The sequence below is a fragment of the Caloenas nicobarica genome, chromosome 23 (genome assembly GCF_036013445.1).
Source record: "Caloenas nicobarica isolate bCalNic1 chromosome 23, bCalNic1.hap1, whole genome shotgun sequence".
In the NCBI taxonomy this organism is placed as follows: domain Eukaryota; kingdom Metazoa; phylum Chordata; class Aves; order Columbiformes; family Columbidae; genus Caloenas; species Caloenas nicobarica.
In genome coordinates this window covers 4,631,857-4,654,352 of record NC_088267.1, presented here as the reverse complement: position 1 = coordinate 4,654,352, position 22,496 = coordinate 4,631,857, and the positions used below count along the sequence as shown (strand labels likewise).

Sequence of the window (22,496 nt, the reverse complement as noted above, 5' to 3'; positions counted from 1 at the left end):
AGATGGAGTCCGTGAGGAATTGCTCTGAGTATCTTTTATTTTATATTCTATTTTCCATTTTATATATATTACTAGAAGTTTATATATTAGTAGTAGCAGTAGTATATTAGTATTATTTTGTTATTTTATTAAACTGTCTCAACCCATGAGTTTCGCCCCTCCTTTTCAATTCTCTCCCCAATTTGGGGATGGAGAGAGGGTGGTGAGCAAGCGGCTATTGTGATTTCGAATTGCTAGAACCACGACACCCACGTACCTTGTGCGGGGAAGCTCTGAGCCGCTGGCTCCGCGGTCCCCGAGGCCGCCGTCCCCGCCAGCTCGCTCTTAGTCCTGCTCTCCTCCGCCGCCACCGCCTTGGCCGTCCCGTCCGGCACGGGGGAGCCCAGCGTCTCTGCTGGCTTTGGGCTCAGGGGGGAAGGAGCCGGCCCCGGGCCAAGCGAAGGCTTCTTGGCTACCGGAGGGGGGATCTTGCCGGGTTTTCGGTGGGTTTGTGCCTTGCCAGGGCTTGGCTGGGCAGCAGTGGGTGCTGCTGAGCGCTGCCCCGAGAAATTCATCAGCTCGGCCACCAAGTTCCTCTTCAGGTCGGCCTGTGCCTCGGGGGACGAGGTCGTCTCCATCACCACCTTCCTGGAGCTCTTGGCAAAGATGAAGCTGGCGGTGGAGGCCGGTGACTTGTTCCGGGGGGACAGCTGGCCATCCCCGGGGGGTCCCTCGGGACCCAGCAGAGACGCTTTCCCACCCACCGGCTTCTCCGCAGCCTCACCGGAGGACAAGGCGGCTGCCTTGAGGTGCACAGCGTGGTGGAGCTGGTTCGAAGGCACCGTGTCTTTGGCAGGAGGGGGCTGCCGTGTGGACAGGGACCGGCGGACAGGTTTTTGGGGCGCCGGCCGCTCCTCGGCCCCGGCTGCAGCCCCGGCGGGCGGCTCCACGTTGACGGAGCGCAGCCGCACCATCTGCAGCAGCGACGGCGTGACGATGGGCAGGCTGGCGTCCTCCTTGGGCACCGGGCTGCTCTTGCTCCGCGACACTGGCTCCTTCTTGGTGTCTGCCCAGGGGCCATTGGCCGCCTTCTTAAGGCTGATTTGGGGTGGTAGAGCTGGAGCTGAGGGCAGGGGGAGAGGTGGCGGTGGGGGTACGACAGCCTCAGGAGGGGGCTCGGCAGGGGAAGGTGGCCGCGGTGACCCGGCGGGTGGCCCTTGCTGCTGGCTGGATGAGGAGATGGCGGCTGAGAGTGAGGAAGACACAACCCCCAGGCTCAGTGCCACTTTCTGCCCGGCCGCGGGTGCCGGTGCAGCATCATCGGGCAGGCTGGAGAAATCGGCTTCATCTGGAGGGGGAAAGTCCGCCATGGACAGGTCGTGCTCCTCAGGAGCTGGCGGGGGCGGCGGGGGCCAGGCAGCGTCGGCAGGAGCCTCACTGGTGGTTTGGGGGCTCCCCTCCGCCTTTTTGGCTGGCGGGGGGGGCGGGTGGTAGGCAGGCGGCGGCGATGGCGGCGGGGACTTGCTGCTGGGCTTCGCAGGGGGCTCCTGGCCGGTGGCGCTGGGCAGTGGTGCGTCTGGAGAGGCGAGGAGGGGGCCGGTGGGGGCCACGGGCTGCTGGGACTTGCTGGGTGGTGGGGAGAAGGGAGCGGGCACCTTGGGGTGCGGCGGGATGATGAAGCGGTCTCGGGGCAGCGTCTCAGGGGGCGCCGCATCTGAGGCCGAGGAGGAGATGGAGGTGAGGGAGGAGGACACGGAGAGCACGGGTGACTGCAGGGAGCAGACCCGCTCCGGCTTCTGGGGCTGAGCCCCCCTGCCCGGTGACATGGATGGGGGTCCTAGCCCCTTGGTGGGCAGCGTGGGGGTCCCGCTCTGGCTGGAGTAGCCGCTGGAGGGGGACATGGTGCGGTCAGACCCATCCGGGCAGCTCCACTTGGGCTGAGCCTGGGGCTCCCTCAGCACCACGGTCACCCCGGGGCTGCCCCGCGGGGCCTCGGGGGAGCTGGCACCGGCCAGGCTCTCGGAGCGGAGGCTGCTGGTCTCACTCAGCGACGACGGCGAGAAAACCTCATCCTCAGCCGCGGGGCTGAGAGGTTGGGGCCGTGGGGACCAGGGCGTGCTGCTCTCCCGTTGCGACCGCCGGTCGGGCTTGGGGGGCAGCCCCAGCACCTTGGGCTCCCCCTCAGCTTTTTGGTACAGCGAGTAGGTCCTGCGAGGTGGGGCCGGGGGCTTCTTCATCTTCCTGAGGGAGACGCTGCGGGTGGAGGAGCGCTCGCTGGCCAGGCTGCCCGTGTCCGAGCCCTCTGCCTGGCTGCTCGTGCTGTAGGCGGGGGACGCCCGGCCGCTGCTGCCCCCCACGGCCTGGAGCCCGGAGCCTGCGGGGACAGCGGGGGCCTTGGAGCAGGAGCTGGTGAAGCTGGCAGAGCTGTAGACGCTGACCTGGTCGGTGTCAGAGCGAGTCGCCGCATCCACTTCGCCACGCGGCCCCGGCTCGGGCTGCCGGCGGTCGGAGCCGCCCTGGGAGGAGATGGTGGAGCTGTTGGAGACGATGGTCTCGGTGGACTGCGAGTGGCTCCAGTTGTCACTGGAGGAGGAGGGCTCGCGGCTGCGGGTGCTGCGCTCCGAGAAGCGGGCGAGGGAGCGCACTGAGGCTGGGCTGGAGGACACCAAGCTGCAGCGGCTCAGCGTCCGCACGCTGCTCCGCGTCAGGGCCACCACGTCCACCATGGGCGGCAGGATGGCATTGGGGATGATCTTGGACATGTAGGTGCCCTGGGGTGAGATGGACATGACGGGGCTCAGCAGCTCCGGAGGGCTGGTATTGGTGGTCATGCCAGGCACGGCCAGTGACTTCGGCCTCGCCATGGGTGACAGCTTGGCCGCTGTCTTCCTCCCCAGCAACGTGTCGTCGTAGTAAACGCGGTCGATGTGCTTCTGCAGGGCCGCGTCCGCCTGCTCCAGGGCTCCCAGGCAGACGCGGGCACCCCCGGGGACAGCCAGCGGCTGCAGCTTCCCGTCGATGGTGGGGATGCGGACGGCGTCGCCAGAGACCTGCCCGCCGTTCAGCAAGGGCTGGGGTGCCTGGCTGCCCCCGCGCCCCACCAGCCCTCGCCCATCAGCATCGGGGTGTCCCTTGGCTTCCCGGCTGTTCCTGAGACCTGGGAGCAGGGAGAGACAAACCTGGTGTGATCCCAAGGCAGATACACCGAGCCAGGGCAAACAGAGCCCGGGGGACAGGACCAGACCCTAAAACTCCTCCTGACGCTTACCCAGCTCCTTCTGGACATGCTGGGGGATGCCCAGCACAGTCGTCCTCCTCTCCTTCCTCTTCTTGCCGGTTCTCTCCGAGGATTTGGGAAAGGAGTCGTGCGGTCGGAAGGTGGAACCTGTGAGAGGCATGAGGAGGTCCAGCGGGTGCAAGGGGAGACCACCCCCAGCACCCCCCAAAATGCTCCACGATACGCTGGGTTCAGGCGCTCAGCAGAGCCCTGAGAGGCACCAGCAGCTGCCAAAGAGCCGCACGGTCTGAGCAGGGAGGTGTCTGTCCGTCTGTTCCCCTCGCCCAGCCCCAACCCTCTGACTCAGACTGAGTCACTCTTTACTCCCCAAGGGCCCCCAAATTCCCACACTGGCTGGTGGCCACACCAGCTCTGAGCCCAGAAGCCCCCCAGGTTTCCTGCCAGGCCCCTCGACTCGCGTCCCCCAGCCCTGCAGCCCCCCAGCGGGTACCTTTCCGCTGGATCATCTCGGAGCGGATGGAGAGGGCGTCCTCAGAGGTGCTGTCCGTGGCACAGGAGGCTGCCCGGCTCCGGAAGGACACGCTGTCATCCTCCGAGGATGCGCAGGACTGCGTGGGCACAGAGTGGGGGCTCAGGCGGACCCTGGGCTGTGGGAAAGGAGCTGCCCTGGCCTCCGCCAGGCCCCTTCTCCGCCGCAAACTGACTCCGCAGCCCAGCGCTGCCGAGACAAAAGCTTCTCCGAGGGCCAAAGGCTGAGTCAGCCACGCCGGCATCCAGAGTCCTCCCACCAGGAGCAGGGCCGGGAGCAGCCCCAGGGACCCCGCGTGGCCCCGCAGCCCCCTGGAGAGGAGCAGGGCCAGGGTCTGCTCCAACAGAGGAGAACCCGAGGGAACCGGTGGCCTCGCCGCTGTGCCAAGCCGAAAACTGTCCCACAGCTGCACCCAGCCCTGCTGCACCCCAGGGCCGGGAGAGAGACTTGGGGCTGGGGACAGGGACAGGTAGTGCCAGGGGGTCTGCAGCACATCTGTGTCCCCTCGGGCATGGCCTCTGGCATGGCCACATGATGGGGCAGCTTTCAGTGTCCCTCCCATCCTTCCGAATCATCTCTTGGCGCAGGCGGAGGTCGGGATGAGCCACATCGGCGGGAGCCACCACCCAACCCCTCCACCCAGCCCGGCTCCCCCCACGGCTCTGCCCCCCCAGGGGCTCCTCACCCCCCATTGCTGGGGGCTCAGGGGGCCTGGGGGCAGCAGGGACAGTGGCTGGACCAAACACAGGAGGTCGGGCACTGGCAGCGGGGTCAGAGGCCGGGGAAGCGGCAAACACCAGCTCAGCCAAGAGTGGGAGTTTCTCCTCGTCAGCAGCCGGGGAGGGGCCCGGCCGCAGGGCTGGAGATGGCCGATGTCCCCATGGCACTGCCCCGTCACCCCACCTCGCTGCCAGGGGACACCAGTGCAGGGGGGACAGAGGGATACAGGCACAGTGGGGGTCCCCGGGCAGAGCTCCACAAGGCAGGACACACCAAGGCTCAGCACAGGGACAAAAGGGACAACATTGAGGGACAAACGATCCCTTCCCGCCCCACAAACGCCACAGTCCTGCAACCCGAATCTCAGCCAGTTCCCCACTCACTCCCACTCCCCAAACACCACCCGGGGGCACAGAGAGGCCACCCTGTGTCCCCTCACCCCAGGACACCCCGCGGGGCAGAGCCAGCCCCTGCGCAGGGCTCACCTGGATGCTGCTGCTGTCCCCGTGGTCCCAGGCACTTTTGGTTTGCTTCTGCTTCTCTGCAGAGGGAAAACGGGGGGGTCAATCCCTCACGGGGAGCCGGGGGAGCCCCCAGCCAGTGGAGCAGCTGCCGAGCCCGGCCGCGCTGCCCGGCACTGGACTCTGGTCAGCCCCATCGTGCCGCCCCCGCAGCACGGCCAGCCAGGAGCCAGGGCCAGCCAGATGTCACCTCCGCTGTGTCCTCGGGCCACCCCGGCGCTGGGGACACCTACCTTGGTGCTGCAGGGACTTCAGTCCCTCCTGGGCCTGGTTGTGCAGCTCCTCCAGGTGCGGGGGCCGTGTGCTGGGGAAGAAGACGTTGTCGGGACATTCCTCGCCCGCCGTGTACTGCACGCTCAGCCGCTTCTCGGCGTCGCCTTTGGCCGTGCCTGCGGAGACACAGGGGTCAGCTTGGCTGGGGGGACACACAGCCAGGTCCCTGTCCTGCAGGGGACAGTGGTGGCACCCACACAGTCATAGGAAGAGCTGGGTGATGACAGCCAGCCCAAGATGGTGTTATCCTGCTCGTCTCCAAGCTGGGTGCTGGAAATGCCCCATGAGACACCGTCTCCTGTGGCTTTGCCCGGCCGGTTGATGTGCCGGAGTCTGGCTGTCTCCATCGCGAAGCCGTGGGGTTTTCTGCCCCCCAGCCGGAGCGGAGCTGGGGCACAGCACTGCCTTCCTGCCCAGAGCCTTCGTTAGGGGCAAACGAGGCAGCAAGTTGTGCAGGGCTGTGGGCAGCTCAGCGGAGATGGGGTGTCGGTGGGGAATAAACGAGGACAGAAAGACAATGACTTTCCCTTGGGAGAACTGCAGCATCCCCAGGCATCACAAAGCACCTGAAAGCAGGGACTCACACTGTGCCCGGGCAGGCTGGGAACTGCACAGAGGAGGGAAACTGAGGCACAGAGCCCCCGGAGAAGCCGTATCACCCCTCCCAGCCCCGCCCGGGTGCTGGAGACCCCCCATGCCATGCCACAGCCGGCACCGGGTCCTCTGCGCCTCATCTTGCAGCCCCCTCCTGCCAAACCACCGCCAGCACCCCGCGGTGCCCAGGACCAGCTCCGGGCCCTTGCTGGGGCTGCACAGCCCTGCCTGCTCCTGCCTGCACATCGCTGCCTGCTCCTGCCTGCACATCGCTGCCTGCTGCCCAGCCTGCAACTCCTCCTGCCTGCAAAAAAACAACTTCAGGCTGAGGAAGAGGTGGGCGAGTCAGGAAACCGGCACCACCGCGGGGACACAGGTACCCGCTGCTCAGCATCGCCAGCGCCACGCACCCATCCCCGGTCCCCCGTGTCCTCCTGTGTCCCCTCCCAGGCAGCCTGGCCAGGCAGCGAGGCAGCTGCGCTCCAGCCCTGCCACACAAAGGAGCAGGCCCCGAACAATGGAGCCGGCCCGCCCTGCCACGCCATGCCACCGCACCGTGCCACCGCACCGTGCCACCGCACCGTGCCACCGCACCGGCCTCAGCCTCCGCTGGCATCTGGCACTAGGGGCATGGCCGGGCCAGGAAAGTGGGGGGCGATGCAGGGGACCCCTGTGGTGGCACAGGGTCCCTGCAGGGGACATGAGACACCCACACCCCCACCACCATCACAGTCCCGTTCCCCTAAGCCCTTTTCCCCCACAATTTTGGCAGCCCCTCACCCAAGCCCCCCCCCTCAACTCCCCAGCACACTCAGAGCGCCTTCCAGCGAGAGGAGCGCAGTGATTTATCGCATTAACTTCCCAGCGGATGGGGCTGGGTGACCTTCCCTGTCCTCCCCATGGGGTGACAACCCCCCCTGCCCACTGCGGGTGGGTGAGCACCCAGTGCCGGGCGGGCAGGGGTTGTGTAAGGACAAGGCGCTGCTCCCTCCTTCCATCTCACTCACCCTTTTTCTTGAAGAAAGCCAGAAGCGAGGAGAGGTTCCTGCCCATGAATACCACCATGGTGACCGGGGTCTGGTCCCTGCACGAGCGGGGGCTCCACTGTTCCCCACCAAGGTTCTGCCTATTGTTCTGCGGCGGCTCTCACCCAGCCGTGTGCCGGCAAGACGGATGCCAGCGGCCCCCAGATCCCTCTCTCTGTCCTCATCCGTGCAGCGGGAGGATGCTCAGATGGGCAAAGAGGCTCCGGCACAGCTGCCTGACTGCGGAGACAAGGCTGGCCCCGGGGAGGGCTGCGCGGTGGCAGGAGGGGACAGCCCCAGCTGCGCCCACCGCGCTGCTCGGTGACGGCAGGAGGAGAGCGGGGGCCCCTCCTCTGGCCTCCCCGCTCGCCCCGGCCCTCCCGCCTCCTCCCACGCACAGCACAGCTGCCGGGATCCGTCCTGCCGAGCTCAGGGGTGGGATTTCCCCAATCCCAGCTCTTGCATCCCTGGGACCCCACCAGGACCCTCCTCGCCTGCTCCCCGCTGAGCACAGCATCCCCGTGCAAACCAGTTGCTGGCTTCTTTGGCCAACTGGGAGGAGCTGGGAGGCTTTTCCTCCGGCGAGCTCCGGCCCTTGGGACATGGCACTGCACAGCCCACGGTGCCAGCATTCCCCCTCCTCATCTGTCCGCAGTGTCCCCCTGGGGACCCAGCACCCACCGCAGCCCCCCCAGCCCTGCTCAGGCTCAGCCACAGTGGGGGGACATGAGCCATTGCGGGGCAAAGGCCGTTTGTCCTCAGGGACACGGTGTCCAGCATGGCCACGTCACAGTCACAAGAGCTGGCAGCACTGGGGGAGAATGAGCCCTCAGACCAGTCTAACCAGTAGCTCCAGTTGCTGGAACAGGGGCACAAGAAGGCAGGGGCAGAAATGCCAGGCGGTCAGGGAGCTCCATCCCTCCCATCTCCAGGCGTTTTGCCTCAAAAAGTGAAAAGCTCCCGTTATTTACCCAGCGGGCAGGACCGTCCTTGTGTCAGCAGGAGCTGACACATCCAACCTCCTTCCCCTGCCCTGCCAGCTCCCCACGGGCCATGCCCGGGGATCATTGCAGCGGGACAGGAGTTGGGCTGTAGATGAAGCAGCGTCACCCAAAGCAGCGAGCGAGGGTCCCACCGCCCCCAGGCACCAAACAAACAGCCCGAGGGACAGTTTGACCTTGCAAAGGGCACCTCTGTGTCCCCAGCCAGGCAGCTCTGGGCTGAGCAAGGATTTCTTCCCCGACATGCCCGTAACACCAAATACAGGCAGCACCCGGCACCTGCCTGAAGCGCGGGCAGAATCGGCCCCGCTGCCCACACGCTCACCCAGAAGGTGCCGGCAGCCACAGGCAGACGCTCCCCAGCTCTTTGCACAGTGCAAAGTGGAAAAAAGGGACATAATTAAAAGGGCTGAGGATGCACAAAGCAGGCAGCCACGTGCTGTGCCGGCCGCTGCCCTCTCCTCCCCGGGCAGCACATCACGAGCCCCAGCAAAGGCCACGGCCGATGACGGGTAAACACAGCCTAGAGCAACGCGGGTCTGGCTCTCTGGGACGGTGCGTCAGCTCTGCTCGCAGGGATGGGGCTGCACCGGGACCCCCCTGGCTGCACCTCGAATCCTGGGGTCAGTTTTGGGCCCTTCACGACAAGAAAGCCCTTGAGGTGCTGGAGCGAGTTGAGAGAAGGGAACGGAGCTGGGGAAGGCGCTGGAGCACAAGTGTGATGGGAGCGGCTGAGGGAGCTGGGGGTTCAGCTGGAGAACAGGAGCTGAGGGGAGACCTTCTGATCTCTGACCTGCCTGAAAGGAGCTTGGAGCCAGGGGGGGTCGGGCTCTGCTCCCCAGGAACAAGCGCCAGGACCAGAGGAAACGGCCTCAAGTTGCACCAGGGGAGGTTGAGGTTGGATCTGGGGAACAATTTCTTCCCCAAAGGGCTGTGGGGCATTGGAACAGGCTGCCCAGGGCAGTGCTGGAGTCACCATCCCTGGAGGGGTTGGACAGACGGACATGAGGTTCTCAGGACATGGGGCGGTGCCGGGGTGGGGAACGGTTGGACTCAATCTGGAGGGGCTTTTCCAACCAAAATGATTCTGTGATTCTACAACTCAAAAGGGCCTCGAGACCATCCCTCGCTGATGGACACCTGTGGCTTGGGGCAGGAGGAGCTCAGCACCGCTGGCTGCAGTCACCCAGAGGACAGCCCGGACAGGGTGTCACAGCAGGAGCTCTGCGGGGACGCGGAGCAGCCCTGTGCCAAGGGCTGACGCTGGGGAGCGCGGCGGTGTGCGAAGAGCTGCCTCCGCTTCTCCTCCCACTCCCTGCGACCTTCGCCACCATGTCCTCCTCGCCCTGACAGCCTCGCCCTGGCTCTGTCAACACACAGCGAAACCTGCTGCAAAGGGGACAGGAAAAGCGGGGGGAGCCATGAGGGAGAGGGGTCTGGTCCTGCAGCAGAGGCTGCAGATCTCGGTGGGCTGAGGAAGCCGCCGCAGCTGCAGCTGGTGCCGGTAGCAACACGCCCGGTCGGAGCTGGCATCCCGTCCCTCGTGCATTCCTTGCAACGAGCCCTGGATCGCCCCGTCCCCTCCAGGCTCGGCGGTGCTGAGCTGACACACGTGTCCCGTCCGCACGTGGCAGCGGGATCCTCCCGGAGAAGCAGCCGGAGGATTCCCAGGGCCGGGCGCTGTCTCGAGGATGGTCTCCCTGCCTCGGAGCTGGGATGTGCCGCTACTGGTGCCAGGGATGGTCTGGAGGGTGCAGAGCATCCCCGCAGCAAGGCAAAGTGGTCGGAAGGGGCAGGGACCCCCAGGCACCCTCCAGTAATTCCTTATCCATCTTGAACTGGGGAGCCTAAAACTGGGCACAGAACTCCAGATGGGGCCTCACCAGGGCAGAGAGGGAGGAACAACCGCCCTCAACCTGCTGGCCACACTCTTCCTCACGCACCACAGGTACCATTTGGTTCTTGGCCACACAGACACGTTGCTAGCTCATGGTCAATCTGTTGTGCCCCAGGACTCCGAGATCCTCCTCTGCAGAGCTGCTTTCCAGCAGGTCAACCCCAACCTGTACTGATGCCCGGGGTCATGCTGCTTGTCCCTTGGGGAGAGCTGGAGGAGGAGATCCCAGCTCCTGTCCCTCTCCATCAGGCCTGTGCCTCCTGCGAGCAGCAGGTTTGGCTGGACTCGGCTGCAAACATCCATCTCTGCCTGCACGGCGCTGCCTCGACTTGCCTGCTCGCTGCGCGGCGGCGGGTCCTGCGGCGGGAGGCTGGGAACAGGCAGCGCAGCTCCTGCCCGCCCCTTCCACCACCACTGACTCACCCCAGAAAAATGGGGAGGAGGGGAGGAGGGGGGAGCTGGGAGGGAAGGGGCTGCGAGGTCCCCAGGGGAGGAAGGGGAGGAGAACCTGCCTGCGTCTGTCTTAGCGGGGATGGAGAGCTCGCCTCCCTTCTCCCAGCAGCCAGAGCGATGCAGAGAGCAGCAAGAACACCCCCTGCCCCATGGGGTGGGTGCTCTCCCACCACTTTGGGGTCCCTTCCCACCCTGTGATGCACCATCCAGATGTGCAGCCAGACTTGGGGACCACTCTGCTCCCCGGGCTGGAGAGGGGGCAAAGCGGCACTTGCCTGCGGATGCTGTAAGTGTGGGTAACGCCAATGGGGTGCACAAGGAACCCCAGCCCCGAGAGCCACCGGGAACAGGCAGGACGTGGACCGTGGCACAGCTGTGAGTGCCCCCGTGTTCTCATCCTGCGTCCAGCCCCTCTGTTCCACCATCCAGCCCCTCTGCTCCCTCCGAATCGGCCTCTCGCATCGCAGCACGGCCAGCCGGTTCCCCAGCAGGCATCTCCCCATCGGGAGCAATGACTCCTCTTTACAAGCCCGAGCCTGATCGTCTTTCCCCTGGGCTCATCGTCTCTGCTCAGGCAGCTCCGAGGCCCCAGGTGGGATCTGCCACCCACCTGGGCCACTCTGTCCTGCCTCTGCTCACGGATCCTCAGCTGGTGAGGGAGGCAACCAGCCCTGAGCCCTTGTTGTTTCTGCACAGGATCTGTGCCCCGGGACACGCCACAGGACCGTGTTCTCTCCAGGCAGGATAAGAGCACAATAATATTTACCGTGGCTCTGGCCGCGCAGCCCCCCGGCACCAGCCCTTGGCCTCACCGGGGGGCTGCTGCTTCGGCCAGGAAAACATCTCCACAAAGCAAATAAACACGACCTGATCTGCACTGCTGGCTTGACTCTCAAACATGATCCCACGCAGAGGCAGAAAGAAAAAAATTCATTTCAAGTGGGAAAACAAACTTGGGCCGTTTTTCTTCCTCTAAATCACAGCATAGAAAACTGCCCTGCATCCTCCCAGTGAGCCAACCAGCCATGGCAAAGGAGCCAGCATGGGGTGAAACCCCCTTGGAGAAGCGCCATTGCCCGGCCGGCTGCCTGCAGCCGCTGTGATGGCAGGAACACACCTCCCTGTGCAACGGGGCTGCATCACAGCTGCCTTGGCCTTGATCCCGGCTGCTGTCCCACACATGCCTTGCAGCAGCCCCTGGGTGACCGTGGACGCCGGGCAGGGGTCTGGCAGCAGCCCCCAGCGGGTCCCAGCACCACGGCGGGAGGCAGGACCACCCCGATGCACCCACTCCCATCCCTGTTCCAGCCCAGCGAGCCCCTGTCCCACCACATCCCCACCCCGTGCTCATCCCCTCCCCGGAGAAGCCACCAAACAGGTTTGAAGGTAAATAACAACCTTCCCCGGCCAGGAGCCGGATCCGGGCGGGAACGGCCCAGATGGGGAGCGTGGGGCGGGAGAGGGCGGCAGGCAGAACCTCAGAGCGACGCGAGACCGCGGAGGCAACGCCAGCGGCACACACGGCCAGAGACAACCCGCAGGCACCTCCGCCCTCCCCGGAGCGATGCCAAAGTCCACGGCTTTATGACAGCCCTGCTTCACCTTCCCGGGTGTCCTGTCCTCCACCTCCCCGCGGCCGCCACGGCGCCTGCGCGGTGCCTGGAGCTGGTTGCGTCCCCACGGCGCGCGGCGTCACGCCCGCCGTGTTTGCAGGGTACCGAGGGTGCTCTGTGCATGGCAGGCGTGCCTGTCGCAGCAGGTCCTCGGCTCCACGCAGGAGCAAAGCCAGGAGACGGATTCGGGACAAGACCTTGCAGGTTTTCTCTGTGCACGGATCCACCGTCTTGCAGGCAGCACCCAGCCCTGCTCCTGCCTACAGATCTCTTGCTCGGCGGCACTGGCTGGAGGCGGCGAGGAGGCACCGAGGAGCTGTTGATCCTCCCATAGGGATGGAGACGGACACGGCGATGCAGGATCAGAGGAGGAGATGGGAGAGGAGCTGTTAGACAGGGCTGGGGCTGCCTCTGAAATTTCAGGGGGGATATAACGAGCAGCAGAATGGCAGGTCCCATCCCTGCCTCTCGGTGACGGGGCTGCTGCCAAGTGGGCACGGCCCGGCATGTCGGAGCCGAGCGCTGGAGGCAGCTGCCTGCCCAGGACACCCGCAGATCACCTCCTCCCCACCCTGCTCTGCTCCAGCAGCAGGAGGGGGCACCGGGAAGGGCTCAGATCACCCTGGGATGCCGGCAGACGAGTCCGGTGTGCCGGTGCCTGGAGAAAGCGCCTGTGTAAATCTCAGCACGTCCACCACCGGGGTGGGCCCCTGCCCTTATCTGCTTCCCCGGCTGTTTGCAGAGCCGGCCCAGCGTGGGTCTGGCATGAAGAGCAGCTGTGAAAGGGAAAAGACGCCCAGGGCTGCTCAGCCCACCCCAGAGCCGGGGCTGCCGAGAGCCTGCACCACCAGCCCCCCAGCTAACGCAGCCACCGGCACCTGCTACCGGGGAGCCTCACGGCCATGGGTCACCCCTCAGTCCAAACCTGCCATCCCCCAGGCATCTGCCCCAACACCCACCGACGGGGATGTGGGGTCCAGGGGACCCCGGGAGTCCCGCACCGGCTGCAGCCGCGTCCTCGCCGGCTCCGTGGGGCGCAGCCTGGCCGGCCGCCACGTTCCTCCACCCTGACTCAGTGGGGCTGTCCCGATAACCAGACGATAAGAGGCTTCGGTCTCCCTGGTGCTCAAGGACCTTCCCCAGCAGCTCCCGGCACAGACAAGCCTGGGGAGGAGAGGCAGGCGATGCGCCCTGGACTAAGTCAGACCCTGCTCCAGCTTGGGGATGGGGACATGAGGGTTTGGCACCGCCGAAGCAGCGTGGGGAGGCAGGGAGTGGGGTGCAGGCAGCTGCCTGCAGCAGGCAGAGCGATCCCAGCAGCCTCAGCCCTGCTCCCGAGGCTCCTGCCTGGCCAAACCTGTCCCTGGGGACCATGGTCCTTCGGGATGAAAAGGCAGCGGGTGCCCACAACACCCCGCATGTCGTAGAAGCTCAAAGGCAGCCCAATGCCTGTCCGGGCAGTGGGCACGGCAGGGCCAAACCGGTGCGCAACAGATGGAAACTGGGGGATACTGCACCCTGCCCCCCGCCGGTGATCCCGGCTGCGCCCTCCGAAATGCTGAAGCGACACAATGCAAATTCTTTCGCTTTGTGGCCACCGCGACGTTGCCATGGAGCCACGGGCAGAGAACAAACACAACTCGCCCCATGTTTTCTCAGCACCTTCCACCCCATGGCCTTCGGCCTCAGCACCCTCACCTCGCAGGATCTGCCCTGGCTGGGTCCTGCATCCCACCCATGTCAGAGCATCTGAAACAGAGTGGGGCTTCTCCAGCAGCCGCACGCATCCCCCAGCAGCCCCACAGTCCTGGTTCAGGGACCCAGGTCTGGGACGGAAGGGAGATGGAGGTCTGGATGGGAACAGCAAAAGAAAAGGGCAAGGACTGTGCCGGGGATGCTCACAGGAGCCCCCAAATCCTGGAGAGGCAGCTCACCCCATTGCCTGCACCGCTGCGGTTTGGGGCAGAGGCAAAGGGACGGCGTCGGGCAGAGCCAGAGAAGGGCAGGAGCGTGGCTATGGCACAGCTGGGCCGGTGGCACCAAGCCCTTTCTATGTAGAGCCCATGAAGAGAGATGAGTTTGGTGGAGAGGAGACCACAGCCAGCCGGCAAGGGGCGGCGGACAGCAGAGAGCCTGTGGCAAAGGAGATGCCATCCCTGCAGGGCCACGGGCGATTGCTGTAACCGCTCCTGCCTCAGTTTCCCCGGGCACTGAGCAGGTGCTGCCGGCCAGGGCATTTTGGCACCCTCTCCCCACCTGAGCCCCCACCTCTCCAGGGCAGTTTTGCTTGGTGTGGTCGCTTCCAAGCCTGCGCAGGGTTGACCCCAGCTCGTTTACGCTGCAGACAGCTCAGCTCGCCACACCTGGGCAGCTGCTGGCTGTGGAGATCAAGGGAAATGGGATAGTCAAGGGCAGGAGGGACAGTGGGGACAGGGACCCTGCAGGGCTGGCAGGAGAAAACTGCCCTGTTCCCACCCCCCTGGACCCGCTAACCCCGCTCCTACCAACCCTGGACCCCTGCCCATGCACCCGTCATGTCCCCTCCCCGACTCAGGCTGGGCTGGGGACTCGGGGATGGTTCAATGACATCAGCAGGGAAACTGGGGACAACGTGACTACAAGAGAGGCTCTCACCACCCTGCTCCAACGGAGGAATCGCGGAGGGAGCTCATGAGCATCAGGCACCCCATGGAGCTGATAGTTCAATACACGGGTCCAGGCTGGGGTGGGACCCTTCCCTCCGCTCCCTTTCCCCCAAAAATAGAGCCCTGCCTCCCTCTGGGCTTTTCAGTTGCACCCGCAGAGCTGGAGCATAAAGCAGCAGAGCAATCAGTGCACAGACAGACAGACAGACGGGCACTGAGCGAGGCAGGCAGGCTGCGCAGGACGGATGCCTGCTGCTCTCTGAAACACTCCCAGAGCCCTGGGGTGCAGCAAGGGAAACTGAGGCACAGGATGGGAGCGGGCGAGGAGGAAGGCAGCACCAGCAGCCCTGTGTCCCTGCTCTAACCGCTGGGATTCTGCTTAGAAAAACAAATCGGTAACTAATTCAGGGGACGATCCCTGTCCCGATGGCGCAGGCTGGTCCCCAACGTGTCGGCGCAGCCCCTGCCGCAGCCAGAGGTTCTTCCCCAGCTCCGGCGCCGGGGCTCAGAGGGCCCAATCCTGCCCCCCGCCAGCACGGGGAGGGCAGGGGGGAGCAAAACCTCCCACCGCGGCGGCTCAGGTCCTGCCCAGCCCCACGCCGGGGGCACAGCACGGGCAACGAACTTCTCCCAAAAGCCACCAAAGCGGGATCCCCCGCAGCCCCTCCCCGGACAACCCCATCGCTCCTACCTGCCCCCGTCTTCCCGGAGCGGCCGAAGGGCCATGAGGAACCGGCCTTGACGCCCGTCGGGCTCCTCTTGCGATACGCGTTGCCCATGCGGCCGCTCTCGCCCTCCACCGCGGCCGGGTGGAGGAGGCCGGGGCGCTACATGGCGGAGCCGAGGGGGCTCCGGTGGGGCCCGGGCGGCTGCGGGAGGTGACGGCGCTCAGCCGCCGGCTCCCATCGCTCCGGCGGAGCTCGGCTCTGGCAGGCGGCTGTGCCGGAGCCAATGTAGAGGCAGAGAGGAGGGGCCTGCCGGCATCGCCCCGGATCCCACGGCACCCTCCCAGCACCGGCCCTCCGGCACCGATGCGTGGGTGCCGCAGCCAGCCCGAGCGGGCAAAGGGAGATCCCTGGTCCCCAAACATCCCCAAACGCGGGGACAGCACTCGCGTCCAGCCCCGCTCCCACGTCCCCTGGAGTTTGCCACGCTCTGCTGAGCGCCGGTCGCCACCATTTCTGCCTGTCCCTGCACACAGATCCTCCGGGGAGACCTTATTGCTGCCTTTTGGTACTGAAAACGGCCCCCCAGATGGGGACAGGCTTTTCAGCACAGTCTGTTGTGATAGGACAAGGGGTGATGGTTTTAAACTGAAGAGGGGAGATTCAGGCTGGACATGAGGACGAATTGTTGGCCCTGAGGGTGGTGAGAGCCTGGCCCAGGTTGGCCAGAGAGGTGGTGGCTGAACCATCCCTGGAGACATCCCAGGCCAGGCTGGACGGGGCTCTGAGCAACCTGAGCTGGTGCAGATGTCCCTGCTCATGGCAGGGGGGGCACTGGGGGAGCTGGGGAAGTCCCTTCAACCCAAACTGTCCTGTGATTCTATGACAACCAAGGCTATGACCCCCATCCTGGGTCTCAGGGGTCCCAGCCCCATGGGGACACCCCAGCCAATCTGGCACATCATGGCCCAGGCCAGGCCAGGACTTCCACGGCAGGAGCACAGCACCTGGGGACGCGGGCTGGGTCCTGCTGTTGCCCAAGCGCAGGGCGAGCACCCACACGCCCGTAGGTGGATGTTAATCCCCTGCCACCCCCTCCGCGGTCACTCCTGCCACTGGGGCAAGTCCCAGCTGGCTGAGCCACACGGACACCTGCACCCGTGTCAGCTCACGCCACCGGCACCTCCTTCCCGTGCCCTCCTCGGGTGCACCCCAATGTCTCTCCGCTCCAGCCCCTGCTCCAGCTCCACGGGGTTTTGCGAGCACCAAGCTGCCTGGCCAAGCCTTGCACTGCCCGCTCCCAAACATATGAGCCGGGCGAGCAGCCTGACCACCCCCCGCAAACCCAGCTCTCCCTCCAGATTTTTAATGAGAACATTAAATGCTGCGAGGGCAGGGAGGGGTCAGCCGGACGGGAGGTGGGTAATTCCTGCTGGCAGTGTTTATGTTCCTTAGGTGATTCATCAAAGGCTGGGATAAATAGGAAGGAGGGTTTTGTGGGAAAGGCACAAAACCAGGGAGGTGATGTAAAAAAAAAAAAAAAAAAATATATATATATATATATATATATATATATATATATATAAAAACCAACCAGCAGCTCTGTCCTGACCTCCCAAGGTGATCAGCAGTAAATTAACCTTTGGACTTGAGTCTCCTTCTCTGTGATGGAAATATGGTTTGGTTTCTCATCAGCTTGGTTTGCTGCCCAAGAGGCACGCTCGGCACAGCGGAGACCGAGCTGTGCCACAGACTGTGCCTGGCACCGAGGTGGCTGTGCCCCTGTCTCCCTTGTTTGCCGCCCCATCTGCTGCGGGACCTGTTCAGGGAACAGGGGATCCAGTGCGAAACTATTCCCTGGTTCCCATTATTGGCTGTACCCAGGTCAAGGCATAGCCTTTATGTCTTGGGGCAGCTGGGATTAAACAAGGTCACGGTCACAAGTGCAACAGAGACAGAGGTCTCTGCCCAGTGACTCGGGGAGATGATTTTTCCCCTGGGCTACAGGAGGTGGGTTGTCCAGGCGCATCTCCAGCCCAGGACAGGGCACCGTCCCGCTGCCCAACACCTCCCGGGGACGTACATCCCCTTGCAGCGGCTCCAAACAGCGTGCACAGACCCCCCATGACACTCAGTCCCCCTCCCCGGTGACACAGGATGCCCCACACACACCAGTTTTCCCAGCGAAGCATTTTGATTTCTCTCCCTGCGAGAAAAAGAGATGCTGGAGCCTCCAACACTGCCCTAGATAGAGTGAGACACTTCCCCCTCTGCTCCCAAAACAGACACCCTCTGTGCCAGCACCTGCCTCGCAAACGCGGCCACCACTGTCACCAAAGCTGCACCCAGGAACCTGCTCGGAAAGCGTGGCAGCCAAGGGGCAGCATTTGCAGCTTCCCTGGCGTGACATTCCAGCACAGACAACACGCTACAAAACCCAGCTGTGGAGCAGCCAGTGAGAACGGGGAACTTGGGGCAAGAAATGCTGATTCCAGTACACTCTGGGTCAGAAACCTCTGGTTTTATTCATTGAGAGGACTCTGATAAAAGCAAGGAACCAGGAGGTGGGGGGGAAGCTGCTCACGAGATAACAGATCTTGTCATCACGGCACGACGGCTTCAAGCACATCTGATCGTCCCAAAGTCACGCACTGCCTCGGTCAGACCCGTCAGCCCAAGTGTGGGGCGGCAGGGACCCCTCTGCACTGGCACGGGGGAAGGTGTTTTATCCATCCTTCCTGGTGTTTTATCCACCTTTCCTGGTGTTTTCTAAACCCAGTCCCATGGCCGAGCAATCATGGAGTGGGAGCCGAGCTGCCTGAATGAGAAAGGAATTCAGCCCTTGCTCCTTTCACAGGGAAGTAAAGCTCAGCGAGGCAAAGGTAACACAAAAACCCCACTTGAGATCCCCAATCATTAACAGAAATACATAACCAGAAGGGTTTCAAACGATTTCCTGCTCAAGCCGGAGCCCAGGCCGGCTCGGCCGATGACAGCTCCAACTCCAGGTATTTTTTTTTTAATCTGTACATGGTGAGAACCACAGGGACCAGCCCAGGGCTCTGGCTCCCGCTTGGCAGGGAAATGCTTTTTCACTTCATCGTTGCCCAGCTCTTCACCTTCCAACGGCTTATGTTCCCATCGCTGCCGGAGTCAAAGTCAATGATGATATTGTCTTATGAAATTAGACCTCCCTTCTAAAGAGAAATATGACCCTGGCGAAATAGTTTTATCGGATCTTATGGAACGTTATTTGCAAGAGTAATTCTTGCAGTTGTCTCCAGGTGGAATAGCTGTGGTTGCAGACACACCTCTCTTTGTTCGCAGAGCCGCTCACCCTTGCCAGTCCGGGCCAGCCAGGGGATTCCTGCTGCTCACATTTTCTGAAGTGTCACTCTTTGCCTTCTGCAGATTAACAAATTAATTCCCACACACGCACGGGGAACAATCCCGCGGAGCGGGAGGTGCGGGGGCAGCGGTGCCTACACCTCCCTTCTCTGAGTCGGGAAGCTCGGGAATAAACCGCAAAGCTCAGGACTAAACCACAAAGCCTGTGTTGACACCAAAACCATGTGCCATGCAGCAGCAGGGGATGGAGGAAATCAAGTGTCCGGGGAAGATTTCACATCTCGGTTATTATCACGCAGACACAGCCCAGCCCCAAAATTGTCTCGAGGACTCACGTGCATCCCCAGCGCCCCATGGCATCGAGCCCGGTGCCACCGCAGCCCAGCCCCTGCCATGCACACGGTGAAGCCATCCCGCAAGGCTTTCAACGAGCACTTGCTGATGTTGTAAAGCAGCTGTGTGCATTTAAAGCTTTATTTTTAACGTCATGGTGACCCCCGCCTCATCAGGAAATCTGTTGCTGCCGGACTTAAGCTGGCATCAAAAGGAAACAAAAAGCCAACCCTAATTTAATATTTCTGGAACATCGATTCCTTTACTTCATCTGGGAATTAAGAAGAATATTGCGAAACCTGGACAAAGCAGTAGCCAAAACCTGGACTAAAACCCCTCGCCCGCAGCTGAGGGTTAACAGGCTGCCTTCATCCGGGGGGCTGCAGGCAGCGCTCACAGGGGAAAAGAAAAAGCTTCGAGCTTTCTTCCTCCCGGCTTCCACCAGGAAAAATGGAGCAAAACCAGAGCCCTTGCTCTGTGTTAGACCCTTGGTACGGCCCAGCCGCTCTCCCTGCCTTGGTTTCCATCCCAGGGGTTAATCACTGCTCTGCCTCCAACGGTTATTGTGGAAATAAACACGTCGGGAATTGCGAGGTGCCCAAAGCAGCCGGGCTGTGTACAGGTGACACAGCCTGGGGCTGGCAGCCCCTGTGCACCCCGGGACGGGCATTACAGCTCTCAGCAGGAATTATCTTGCAGCAAAAAATTGCACCAGCATAAGAAGGGGGTGCTGCAGACAGCAGGGCCCATTCGCCCAAATACAGCAGAACATCCAGTCGGGAAACGGGAGCGTCCAGCTGGGATGGAGCCGTCCCCCGGCTCGGCATAAAGCGGGGCCAGAAACTCGCCCACAGGCAGGATTACTGCGTCTTGCCTCTACACAGCTCAGCTGTTTGAGTGGCCAGATTAGACGGACCCGCGGGTTTGATCCAAAGTGGAAATGCTTTCTTCGTCCTGCTCCCGCGATCCCAGTGCCAACCAATTCCGACCTCCAGGTTGTGAACGGGCAGACGCCCAGGCTGAGGAACAAGTCCTGACCCACAGCCGGGATGCACCAGCGATGGTCAGATGTGCCCTGTCCCCCCTCGGTGACCAAAGCCACCTGCGGGACAACGGGGGGGCGATGGGTCTGATCCAAAGCACCCCCAGCACCGCGCAGACACAGGACGAACTGTGAGGGCACCCAGATCGTACAAGGACCCACTGAATCTCCCCGCTCCCACAGCTCCCAGCTGATGGTTGGAAAAATGCCCAGGCTGGGGCAGAGCCTGGCTGGCTCCTGCCGTACGAGGGCTCGTGGTGTTGGCAGCGAGGCCGACGCAGCCTCCGGGCAGGTCAGAGCTTCAAGCCGCAGCCGCCGATGCCGTCGGCTCCGGCACACAGCTCAGCAGCCGCCCTCGGAAAGCAGCTGGCGCTCGGCACTGCCGGGGCCGACACTCCATCCATTTCCACAGCTCAGCCCAAACTGCCACTCTGGGTGTCCTGATCCCCCGTCACACAGGGAAGTGTCGCTGCCCCGTCTCACGGAGGGGGATGCTGGTAACCCCGGCACATGCTGGAGCATCCTGAGGATGCTCGTGGCTGGACCATGGGCAGGTGGGCACTCCGGGCAGCTCTCCTGGACATGGGGATATTTAACTGAGTGGCGTGGTGGCACCGCAGTGACAGTGACCCGGCTGACACGAGCACCAGGCTGTGCTACAAGGGACAGCATGGCGAGCGCGCTCGAGGTCCCAGAGCCACAACCCTGATGGGCAGTGACTTCGCATTTCGAGGATTAGCTGGAAAACATTACAACTTTAGGGAAAAAAAAAATAAAAATAAAAAAAGGGTTGGCAGAGCCACTGGGGGCGTTTCTGCGCTGCGAAGAGGAACATCACATGCTCCGGCACATCTCATTTTTTCTGCTCAGGTTTCAGCGCTGGGCCGTGGCCGTGGCGTCCACGCAGGGCTGGAGGCAGCGGCAGCATCCCAGGGACCGGCCGAGCAGAGCTCTGCCTCTTCCCAAGGCCCTTTGGCCTCTCCATGGCCGCTCCTCTCCTATCGCAGATCTCCGTGTGCTTCTCCAAGCAGTAAACATGCCTGCATGCAGTCCTGGGTGCCTGGAAATTCACTCCCCGGGGCAAATCGAGGAAGAAAGTTGCAGGCGGCGGTATCTGGCTGCGTTTGGATGCCGCAGAAGTGGCCTGTCCCTTGGCGAGAGCGCGGGGACGTCCCCGCCAGAGGTGCCCAGCAGGAAGGGCAGTGGCGTGACGCAGATGGTGTCCCCGATAGCACGGGACAGAGGAGGCTGAGCACTTCTCTGCTGCACAGGGTGATGCCTCCAGCGACTGCTGCCTCACCGGGACACCTACCACTGCAAACCAGCCACGCTGAGGAGACAAACATGACCAGACACGCCACCACCCATCACTCTGCTGAAGGTCCTGGCCCACGGATCCCCGTAACACGGCCCCCAGGCAGCGAGGAGGCACCCACAGCACCTCCCGCTGTGGGATTGTCCTGGTGGAGGTGGCAGGGACGTGGTCGGGCGATGGAGACAGCACCCCGCAAACAGGCCGGGGCGATGGGCATATCTAGGACAGGAAGGGCCACACCTGGAGCACGCAAACACCCTGCCCAGGAGGAGGAGGAGGAGGAGGCAGCGGCTGGCGTCCCTCCAGGTTTCCCTCAGCCCCAGTGACCTTCTGACTCAGCGGAGAGAGAACCTACTCAGTGAAGCAGTACCAGCCCTCGGGGCAGGGGCGAGATTGCACCAGGGACTGCCGGATCCGACCTGCTGCTGCCACCACAGTGGTGGCCACCGTGGCCAGAGCAGCCACCCGTGGCCACCACCTCCATGGCCATCACCTCCTTCACCCCCTTCAGCCACTTCTGCTGTCACCACGGCCAGCGCCTCCACCCTCCTGGCCACCACCATAGCCAACACCTTTGCCCCTCCTTGGCCACCACCGCGAACCCTCCGTGGCCACCTCCACAGCCACCAACTTGTCTCGTATTCAGCCGCCACTGTACCTTCGTTGGCCACCTCCACGGCCGCCACCTCAACTCCTTCCCAGCCGCCACTGTGACCCCTCTTTGGCCACCACCTTGAGCTCTCCTTGGCCACCTCCATGGCCACCACTGTGGCTCTTCCTTGGCCACTGCCACGAACCCTTCTCAGCCACCACCTCGAGCTCTCCATGGCCACCACCCAAATCCCTCTTTGGCCACCACCGTGGCCACCACCCCGACCCCTCCGTGGCCACCACCCCAACTCCTCTGCCACCACTGTGGTCATCAGCCCAACCCCTCCCTGGCCACCCCGGTGGCCACCACCGCGACTCCTCCTTGGCCACGACCACAGTCACATCTCCAACCCCTCCTCAACCCACCTCCCCACCCAGCCGCCCCCTCGCCCCTCACCTCGTCCCTCCGGCCGGGCCGGGGAGCTGCCGCCCTTGTGCCGCCTCCTCCGGCCGCGCAGCCAGCTGAACGCCCGGCGCAGCGAGTTCGCCCGGCCCTTCCTCCGCCGGGGGGGCTCCGCCGAACCGGCCCCTTCGCCGCGCTCCGGCTGCCGCTCGCCGCCCGCCGCAGGTGCAGCCGGGGCGGACATGGCCGCGGGCAGCGCCCCGCACCGCCCCGCTCCGCCGCCGCCCGCTGCCCATAGGGCCGGGGCCCGC

General features: G+C 63.8%; 1 protein-coding gene across 1 annotated transcript in view; it reads right to left on the bottom strand.

Annotated features, from left to right (window-relative positions):
• The window catches only part of NHSL3 (NHS like 3), a 23,733-nt gene extending 1,237 nt beyond the window's left edge, over positions 1-22,496 (bottom strand). Inside the window, 7 exon segments of the mRNA XM_065650440.1 lie at positions 257-3,136; positions 3,248-3,364; positions 3,708-3,825; positions 4,952-5,007; positions 5,221-5,376; positions 22,240-22,462; positions 22,464-22,496. Coding sequence (XP_065506512.1) covers positions 257-3,136; positions 3,248-3,364; positions 3,708-3,825; positions 4,952-5,007; positions 5,221-5,376; positions 22,240-22,462; positions 22,464-22,481 — 3,568 coding nt within the window. The 5' untranslated portion in view covers positions 22,482-22,496.